Source organism: Mobula birostris, chromosome 24, assembly GCF_030028105.1.
Source record: "Mobula birostris isolate sMobBir1 chromosome 24, sMobBir1.hap1, whole genome shotgun sequence".
NCBI classification, from domain to species: Eukaryota; Metazoa; Chordata; class Chondrichthyes; order Myliobatiformes; family Myliobatidae; genus Mobula; species Mobula birostris.
The window spans coordinates 51,516,449-51,526,860 of record NC_092393.1 but is presented as its reverse complement, the minus strand read 5'-3'; the positions used below and the strand labels follow the sequence as shown (position 1 = coordinate 51,526,860).

General features: G+C 48.4%; 1 protein-coding gene across 1 annotated transcript; it reads right to left on the bottom strand.

The window, feature by feature from the left end:
- Positions 1 to 265: 265 nt before the first annotated feature.
- Positions 266 to 5,705, bottom strand: LOC140187261 (galactosylceramide sulfotransferase-like). The gene is made up of 3 exons (XM_072242394.1): positions 5,686 to 5,705; positions 2,747 to 2,866; positions 266 to 1,451 (listed from the first exon to the last, which is right to left on the bottom strand). Exons 1-3 carry the CDS (start codon positions 5,703 to 5,705, stop codon positions 323 to 325), a joined length of 1,269 nt encoding a protein of 422 aa, XP_072098495.1. The 3' UTR covers positions 266 to 322.
- Positions 5,706 to 10,412: the final 4,707 nt, after the last annotated feature.

The window sequence follows — 10,412 nt, the reverse complement described above, 5'->3', positions numbered from 1 at the left end:
AGTTGAAGACATCAAATTTTGGCGCCAGAACTCGCCAGGACATCCTTGGACTGTGTTGATCGTTGACGCAAACGACACATTTCACTGTATGTTGTGATGTTTCGATCAAGGTAATAGCTCCTCAAAATAAGACAAGCTCCATTTAAGATAAAATAACTGAGTTTAATATGCTTTGTTAGGTGAAAGTATCTCTCCTTGGCCAGGAGGGGACCCAGCACTAGAAATAGCGATCAGTTTTACCTCTTTGAAAAAGAGAGTGAGTCAACTAAATTAGTCATTGGAGTATAAACTGAAACAATAAAGTGAGGAATCCCACCCATTCTTACAATCCCAGGATCCCACGCAGGGCGGACCAGGCCTTGACCCGCCACAGGCTGGCACCCATCCTGGACAGGTACTGCATCTCAGGAGTCAGCATGGCAACGCAGAGGTCGCGGTGGGCCTCCTCAATGTCGGGCCGGAGGTTGTAACCCAGGATGTTGCCCCTGCCTCCAGCTGGTTGCCAAGGCTTGAGCGAGGCCTCTCTCACCAGCCCGGCCCTCACTGGCCCCCTCCCTTCCAGGCAGGCCTCGGCCATCTTGCTGTTGGCCCAGCGCAGCTGCGCGACCTCCCACGCCATGCGCCTGCGACCGAATGCCTCCACCTTGCGCCAGAAGGTGCGGTTGAAGTGAGCGTAGAGGAGGGAGTCCAGCTCATTCCAGGACAGGGCCAGTTCCTCCAGGGCAGGATCCAGGGGAGGCCTGTCATCGGGATCACGCGCGTTGAGGCGGAAGTAGACCACATCGTCCAGCTCCCAGCACAGGAGCTCCTTCAACAGCACCATGGACTCGTCGAAGTACTCGGTCAACATCACGAGCGGGAAGTGGTCCTCCAGAGCCCGGAAAATGCCGGGAAGGGCCGAGTGGTTGGGATCCATGTCCTTGTTGTAGCCCAGGTCGAAGAACTGGAGGTTGCGCAGGTAGTGGGCATTGTAGGCATTGGGCCTGTAGTAGGTCCAAGGGTGGCGGAGGAAGGTGGCCATCTTATTGGGCCCTGGGATGACCCAGGTGAGGGGGACGCTGGGGCCAAAGTAACGGAAGCTGGACTCAAAGAGGCGGGCGGGGTGGCGTAGGATGGTGAAGTAGACGCGCTCGGGGGGCTGGAGGCGGCTAACCTCACCCGGCTCGAAGCGCATGTGGCTGGCCACCAGGTTGAAGCAGGAGTCTGGGGTGAAGCCAGCCACGGCGCGGTGGGAGAAGGGGTTCGGGTAGGCGAAGTCGTGGCGCCCGCCGGCCGGCAGGGCCACGCTCAGGCCCCGGCGCTCGGCAAAGCGCAGCAGAATGTTGAGGATGGTGCTGCTTCCCGTCTTGTGGGTCTTGAGGAAGAGGAGGTTCCAGCGAGGGGAGCAGGCAGCGGGGGTCCCGGAGTGGGAGGGAGGCCCGGGGCGGGCACATTGAAGTGGGGAGGCTGAGCTGTGGAAGAGGGGGCGATGCAGGAGGGCATGCAGAGAGTGGGGAGTGTGGGGAGAAGAAACAGAGAGAGGAAAGCGAAGGGGAGAGAGAGGGACAGAGGGGAGAGAGACATGTACAATGGCGAGGAGACAAGAGGAGGAGAGAAAAGTGGAAGGCAAGGAAGGGGAAGGGAAAGAGAGAAAGAGAGAGGGGCAAGGGGAGAGGAGGAGAAAGAGCAGACAGAGAGAGAGAGGGATAGAGGGGTGGTGATAGTGTGGCAGAGAGAGGGGAGTAGGGGAAAAAGGGCAGCAGGAAGACAGAAAGGGGGAAGGTGATAGACAGGTGAGGAGAGTGGGAGGGTGGGGAACAGAGTAAGTGTGAAGATGGGGAGTTGGGAGAAGGAGAAGGACAGGGAGAGGGGTGGAAGAGAGGGGTTGCGGGGGAGAGAGGGGAAAGAGGGAGGGAGGGAGAGAGAGAGGGAAGGGGAGTGGAGGGGAAAGAGAAACCATTAGCAGGGAATGGGCATCTCCATTTCTCTGTAACACAATCATCCCCTCTCTGTCTCTGTAACCCCCTCGGCACCTACACCCCCTCCCTGTCTCTATAACTCCCTTGGTACCTACAACCCCTCTGGCCATACACCCCCTCCGTCTCCATAACACCCTCAGCACCTACACCCCCTCCCCGTCTCTGTTACCCCCTCAGAGCCTACACCACCTCCCTATCTCTATAATCCCCTCAGCACCTACACCCCTCCTTGTCTCTATAACTCCTTAGCACCTACTCCACCTCCCTGTCTCTGTTACTCCCTCAGAACCTATACCCCACTGTCTGTATAACACCGTCCGGCCTCTACTCCCCTCACTGTCTCTGTAACACCTTCCGGCTCCTACACCTGTCATTGTCTCTGTAAAGCGCTCCGATCACTGCAGCCTTCCCTGTCTCTGTAACCCTCTCAGCGCCCACACCCCTCTCTGTGTCTGTAACCGCCTCCAGCCCCTACACCCCTCCCTGTCTCTCTAACCCTCTCTGACCTTAAATCCCCTCTCTGTCTCTGACTCCGACAACCCTCCACGTTCCTGTAACTCACTCTGGCGCCAACACCCCTCACTGTATAACTCGCTCCAGTCCCTACACTCCTCCCTGTATCTGTAAACCCTCTGGCACCACCCTTTTATAAACCCCTCCCAGCTCCTACAGCCCTCCCCATCTCTGTAATCCCCTTCTGCCCCTACACTCTTCCCTGTCTCCGTAACCCCCTCTGGCCCTTAACATCCCTCCCCCTTCGCTGTAACAACCCCCCCCCATACACTCACTGGTCATTGTACATTGTGTACAGGACGATGAACAAGAACATCGCGATTACAAGCGTTAGTAACCCCCGATACATTTGCTTCCAGTTCCGTACGAAATTTTCCTGGAACTTCATCCTTTCCCTAGAAAGGAAGCACACGGATGACTTTGAAAAAACGCTTTAGGAAACCTGCCCTAACATTCTGTGGTCCTGTCCAGATATTGGGAATTTTCAGGTGGAGGGCAGGGGGAGATTTTGAGTGAGCCGGATCACAGGGAGGGATTTCAGGAAGAGATGTTTCAGAGGAAGGAATTTCATGAAGAACATGGATCAGACAGAAGGAATTTGGGAAGAATCAGATTGGAGTGTGGATATTCTCGAATTAGAAGGAGTTTAGGAAGTGCTGGATCGCAGGGATGGATTTTGAGAGGTTTTGGAGTGGAGGGAGAAATTTCACTAGGAAAGGGATCAGAGTTGGAGATTTTGGGAGGAGCTGACTGGCATTAAGGAACTCTGGGAAGAATGTGGATCAAAAGGGGAGCGAATTATGGATGAATCCTATTGCAGAGTTAGATTTGGGGTCGAAATTGAATGGGAGGGAAGGAATTTAGAAGGAGTTACACTGGAAGGACGAATTTGGGAGACACTACCGTTCAGCAATATCAAGGAGAACTCAGAAAACCTGCCTGGACCTTAGCCTGAGGTGCTCTGGATTTTGGGAAGCGGCAAGCCATCTAGGAAAGGGAAGAGGTCCCACCTGGATTGTTCTGGGCCCAGAAATCAGCCAAAGCAGGGAATTGTGGGTAGGGTGGGCTATTGGGGTCGGAGGTCATTGCAGAGATTGAGAGGGGTGTAGGGACAGAATGCTTTTGCAGAAACAGGGAGGTTGTTAAAGAGCTGGTGAGGGGTATAGGTGTCAGAGATTTTTAAAGAGAAGGGAAGGTGTATAGGTGTCAGAGATTTTTAAAGAGAAGGGGAGGGGTATAGGAGTCAGAGGTTGTTAAAGAGAAGGGGAGGGGTATAGGAGTCAGAGGTTGTTAAAGAGAAGGGGAGGGGTATAGGAGTCAGAGGTTAAAAGAGAAAGGGAATGGTATAGGTTTCAGAGTCAGGAAGGGGTGTTGGGTTGGAGGGAGCTACAGACACTGGGATGGGTATAGGGGTTGGAGGGGGTTACAGAGACAGGGAGGGGTATACGGATTGGAGGGGGTTACAGAGACAGGGAGGGGTGTCAGGTTGGAGGGGGTTACAGAGACAAAAAGGGTGTTGGTTTGGAGGGGGTTACAGAGACAGGGAGGGGTGTTGGGTTGGAGGGGGTTATAGAGACAGGGAAGGATGTCAGATTAGAGAGGGTTACAGTGATGGGGAGGGGTGTTGGGTTAGAGGGGGTTACAGAGATAGGGAGGGGAGTTGACTTTGAGTGGGTTACAGAGACAGGGAGGGGTGTTGGAATGGACGGGGTTACAGAGACGGGGAGGGGTGTCAGGTTGGAGGGGGTTACAGAGATGGAGGGGTGTCAGATTGGAGGGGGTTATAGAGACAGGGAGGGGTGTTGGATTGGAGGGGGTTACAGAGATGGGGAGGTGTGTCAGGTTGGAGGTGGTTACAGTGATGTGTGGGTTAGAAGCAGGAGGGGTTACAGAGAAAGAAGGGTGTCAGGGCAAGAGGGGTTAAAGAGATAGGGAAGGGTGTACAGATTAGTGGGAGTTGTAGAAATTAAGGAGGGTTTTAGGGCATTAAGGGTTTGCCAGTGTGTTAACAAGATAGTAGGGCAGTGAACCCCAGTACATTGCAGTCAGTACTGGAACTGAATCTCTGGTACTTTAAAGTAACTAAAGACCCTACTCACAGGGAGTATTGGATCTGGGATCCTGCTTGTCACAGGACAAAAGCCAAGTCAAGGACAAGGCAAACATTACCTCAAAGTTTCGAAGTCACGTTGACTGTCATGCACAACATTGTGTGTAATGAAAAGCATCCCTCTCCACCATTGAGAGCACCTTCATGAACACACATCAAACATCTGAGATCCCTGCCATGTTTTCGAAGTTACCACCAGGCAGGAGATACAGAAGCCTAAAGTCCCTCTCCAGCAGGTTCAGGAGCAGCTGGATCAACCGGCAGATCCCTGATCACTGGAAATCAGCGACACTACGACCATTTTCACAACAATGGACTGCTTTTTTGTTCAAATTGTGCTCTTTCTTGTGCTTAATTTCTATGTTTTTTGTCAGTGCCCTCTGCCTGTGATGCTGCTACAAGGTAGTATTTTATTATTGCACATTTATTTACATGTGCGAATAAGAATAAACTTGACTTTGACTTTGGTGTTTTCAGGTTTCGTCGACTAATTCAGGGGGAACCAACCAAACTGACCTGAACTCAGAACATGAGAAAATTCTGCAAGATGCTGGAAATCCAAAGCAACACAGACAAAATGCTGGAGCAACTCAGCAAATAAGGCAGCATCTGTGGAAAAGAGTCGACGTTAAGTGCCGAGGCCCTTCTTCGGGACTGAGAAGGAAGGAGGGAAATGCCAAAGGGTCGGGGGGGCAAGAATAGAGAGGCTTGCTGGAAAGAGATGGCTGAAGCCAGGTGGGGGGGGAAGGTCAAAGGCTAGGGGTTAAGGAATCTGATAGGAGAGGAGAGTGGACAATAGGAGAAAGGGAAGGAGGAGGGGACCAGAGCTAAGTAATAGGCAAGTGAGACGAAGTAAGGTGAATTTCGTTCACCAGAAGGAGAAATTGATATTCATACCATCTTGTTGGAGAGTGCCCAGATGGAATCTAAGATGTTGGTCCTCCACCTTGAGGGTGGCCTCATCTTGACAGAAGATGAGGCCGTGGATTGACATGTCGGAATGGGAATGGGAGTTAAAATGTTTGGCCATCGGGAAGCCCTGCTTGTGGTGGATGGTGTGGAGGTGCTCGATGAAGCCGTCCCCTAATTTCCGACGGGTCTTACCAGTATAGGGGAGGCCGCATCGGGAGCACTGGACGCAATAGACGACCCCAGCAGATTCGCAGGCGAAGCGTTGCCTCACCTGGAAGGACTGTTTGGGGCGGTGAGGGAGGAGGTGAATGGTCAGCTGCAGCACTTGGCCATTTGCAGGGAAAAGTACCAGGAGGGAGATTAGTGGGGAGCAACGAATGGACAAGGGAATCGTGGAAAGCAGATGGGGGGAGGAGGAGGTAAAGATATGTTTGGTGGTAGGATCCCTTTGGAGATGGCGGAAGTTGCAGAGGAGCAAGTGTTGGATGCGGAAGCTGATGGGGTGGTAGATAAGGACAAGATGAATTCTATCTCTATTCCAATGGCAGGAAGGTGGGGTGAGTGCTGAACTCAAGACGTTCATTTGCTTGCCTTATCGTAAAATGTACTGAAACTTTAACATTCCATTACAAGTGTTAAATGACTTTTAAAATTGTGTTTGAAGCCGCAGTTAGACATTAACAAATTCTATAACCCTGTGTATTAACCTTGTATGTGAATTGCAACCCCTGACAACCCTGATTTAACCCTAACTTAATCATGGGACAATTTAGAACAACCAATTAACCTACTAACCTGTACGTCTTTGGAAAGTGGGAGGAAACTGGAGCACCCACAGAAAACTCAGCATTCCACAGGGAGGACATGCAGTTGAAGTCGGAATTGAACTCGGAACACTGAGCTTTAATAGGGTCGCGCTAATCACTACAGTACCGCGTGGCCTTAAATTCATGAAATTTAAACGTTTCCTATTAATGTTTCCGTCTTTGTTTTGTGTCAATAAAAGACTGTGCATTTTCATTCCTATTTTGTTCTTTGTGATAAATTCTGCGGGTGATCAGATGTTGAGACTGATAAAGACATCATGGCTACTGGGTGCCAGTGATCCTGTGGAACTAGAACCTGATAGTTATCCTCAGAGACAGTTTCACCTTTATGGGCATCTTCCTTCAACACCAGCAGCGAACACTATAACATTTTGCACCGATGGAAGCAAATCCATCCAGAGTGGCATTATACACAGAACCAGCGTGGGTTGTCACTTCCTTGGAAAACTGCAATCACACATAGACTCAGTAGCCAGTTTATTAGGTACTCCTGTATACCTGCTCATTAATGCGAACACCTAATCAGCTAATCATATGTCAGAATCTAAATGCATAAAAGCAGGCAGGCATGGTCAGTTGTCATTCAGACCAAACATCAGAATGGGGAGGAAACGTGATCTAAGTGACTTTACCACGGAATGATTGTCGGTGCCAGATGGGGTGGTTTGAGTATCTCAGAAACTGCTGATCTCCTGGGATTTTCATTCTCTAGAGTTTACAGAGAATGATGCAAAGTACGAAAAAGCATCCAGTGAGCGGTAGTTAAAGCATTGTTAGTAAGAGCAGTCAGAGGAGAATGGCCAGACTGCTTCACGCTGACAGGAAGGTGACAGTAACTCAAATAACCATGAGTTACAACAGTGGTGTGCTGAAGAACAGCTCTGAATGCCCAACACATCGAACCGTGAAGTGGTAGCAGCAGAAGACCACGGCTATACACCCTGTGGGCACTTCATTGGGTACAAGAGGTATCTAATAAAGTGGCCTCTGAGTGTAACATGAAACCATGATTCTAGAAGTGTATAAAGCGTGTATGGCGTTGCGATTTAAATATCAATTACACATTGTAGGTTATTGCCTCAGTACATTTACGTAATTTAAATTTCAAATGCGTAGATATAATGCTAAATGAGATTTCACTTCTCATAAATTTGACGGACGGTTGTAGCACAAATGCAAAGTAGTATCAAGATATTATTGTTTCATAATGGGCAGAGATAACTGCCTTCTCTGATTTATGAAGTTTCAGTGTGCTTCATGTTTGCTGATTCTTGCTCAGGGGCTAAACCAACAAGTACGCACTTTGCTTGATTGACTTGTCCCTTGGCGACAGTGTGTATGCTGCAGATTGCTTTTAGCCTCGTTTATGGTATGGTGTTGGACTCTCACCTTCCTCCCCATCATTTTAACATTTAATTGCGTGCATCTTTGTACCCTCCCTCTTCTCTTTATGATCATTTACAGACCGGAGATGAAAGCAGCAGAGAGAGAGAGAGGTTGGCTGATTTAATTCATTGTCTCTCAGATCAGTTCTGTTTCGCACACTCGTGCATCCAAAGCTCAGGTGCTGACTGCAGCCAGGGCTGAATGAAGGCTTGCACTTGCCCCAGAAGACAGGATCCCTTCAAATTTTTATTTCCTCTTGGGGATCAGAGCTGCGATGTATCACTTGCTAAAAAATTGCTGCGGTGAAGCTGGTATGTCAAGGAAAAAAATGTGCCTTACCAAACTGACAAAGGATTTCAGCTGGCAAATGATGGGGGTAAGTGGGTTCCAAATCTTTTGAAGCTAGGATTTCTGCTCGGTATGTCTCTAATGCAGTGGCTTAGGTGAAAGACAACAAAGAACACAGGTTTCACAAAAAAAAAAGCATGAAAGGTTATGTGGTAGAAAAAACATTCATTTTAAACGTTAAACAAGACTTAAGTGTTTTTTTTAAACAGGAGAAACTCTGAAGATGCTGGAAATCCAAAGCAACACGCACACAAAATGCTGGAGGAACTCAGCAGGTCAGGCAGCACCTATGGTAATGAATAAGCAGTCAGGACTCCTCATCAGGACTAATTAACTACATTAAAACAATTAACCATTTTTGCTTTAACGTAGTTAATCAGTCCTGAAGAAGGGTCTCAGCTTGAAACGTCAACTGTTTATTCATTTTCATAGATGCTGCCTGACCTGCTGAGTTCCTCCAGCATTTAAATGTTTTTTTTTGTTTCTCGTCTATCTTCAGTGAAATGCAACGTTTCTTTGAGAATCTGGATTCTGTGCTTTCTTTAAAATTCCAAACCAGTGATTGGCTTCCAATTCTTCAAAAAGCCATTCACAGGTCAGAAACTACACCTGTTGTATACGAGGGCAGTGCATAATATATCGGGCAGCTGGAATGGGAAACAACACAACGCAGGATATCTTGTCTGAACATTGCAATATAAAGGTGAAGAGCAGAGGATGGACTGAGCTAGAAATTCAAACCCATAAAGAAGGCTGAGGAGCTGTTTCCCACAGCACATAGAATTTCCATATGCTTGGTGAATTGCACACTTTCTTAACCCTTTCCTGACCTTCTGCAGTCCCGTGTTTCCCCTTTCTCTGTGCTGTATTCAAGTCAAAGTTCAACATACACTCAGTGGCCATCTACACCTGTACACCTGCTCATCCATGCAAATATCTAATCAGCCGATCATGTGGCAGCAACTCAACGCAAAAAAGCATACAGACATGGTCAAGAGGTTCAGCTGTTGTTCAGACCAAACATCAGAATGGGGAAGAAATGTGATCTACGTGACTTTGATCGTGGATTGTTTACCGGTGCCAGATGGGGTGTTCTGAGTATCTCAGGAACTGCTAATGTCCTGGGACTTTCACAGTCGGTGGAGTTTACAGAGAATGGTGCAAGGGACAAGAAGGGGCCACAGAGTGCACTGCCAGTTTATTACAATGATGTTAAGAAGTTGAGATCACAATAAGTTTATCTTCACCCCTTTGTAATGATTTTCACTTTCACTGTTTCGTCAGATGTCTCAATCTCACCACATTCTCCATACCTTAGTCTTCTAGAAGTTACCCTTTCACTGCACTCTCCCAGTGCTGATCAGATCTTTCTCACTCACTGTGTTCCTGTCGTTTTACTCTCACTGTATTAGGGACGGCATGTAACGTAGTGGTTAGCGCACTCACTTTACAGCACCAGCGATCATTCCCGCCGCTGCCTGTAAGGAGACTCTATGTTCTCCCCGTGACCGCGTAGGTTTCTGCTGGGTGCTCTGGTTTCTTCCCACATTCTCAAGATGGACAGGTTAGGGTTAATGAGCACTAGGCATGCTGTTTTGTCGCTGAAGGCGAGGCGACACTTGCAGGCTGCCCCCAGCACATCCCCGAACAATGGTCTTTGATGCAGATGGTGCATTTCACTGTACTGTGTGTTTCGACATGTGTGTGAGAAACAAAGTGGATCTTATTTAAGGTGGTCTTGCTGAGGAAAGGTGAATAGGATAGGCTTGTGATAGGCTGCCTTCAGCACAATCTCACTGATTTGATTTGACCAAATGACGTATTTCACTGTACATTTTGATGTACACGTGGCAAATAAAGCAAATCTAATCTATTCTATCTTCCCCACATGTTTCATTTTGTATTTCCCAGTGCCTTATCCTCAACATATTCTGCAAATGTTTCCTCTGGGTACCCCAGAAGTTTCACTCTGTAATTCCCCAGATGTTTTTCCCTCAGAATAGTCTCCAGATTTCACTCTGATTTCACCAGATGTTTACACTTATAATATTCCCCAAATGTTGCACTCTGTATTCTCCAGATGTTTACCCTCATAATTCCAGATGTTTCGCTGTTTTCCCAGATGTTTTACCCTCACACTATTCTGAAATGTTTCCTCAGTTTTTGCCAGTTGTTCACTCCCACCATATTACTCAGCCGTTTCACTTTCATTCCTTATGACATGCAACATAAATTTGGGAGAGGATTTACCCTTGAGCCAGAACTTTAAAAATTCGCCCTTATTTGTTTGACATTATTAACACGTGGATTCAGCATCCTTGACTTGAGACAGGGAGAGCAGCAGAGACTGCTGTCGAG

Bases quoted from the DNA above. Each gene is read 5' to 3' on its own strand.
- LOC140187261 (XM_072242394.1), bottom strand. From the start codon at position 5,705: ATGCGGCCTCCCCTATACTG. The intron at 2,867-5,685 runs GTAAGACCCGTC...CTTCCTTTCTAG, and splicing joins ATGCGGCCTCCCCTATACTG to GGAAAGGATGAAGTTCCAGG. The intron at 1,452-2,746 runs GTGAGTGTATGG...CCTCTTCCACAG, and splicing joins TACACAATGTACAATGACCA to CTCAGCCTCCCCACTTCAAT.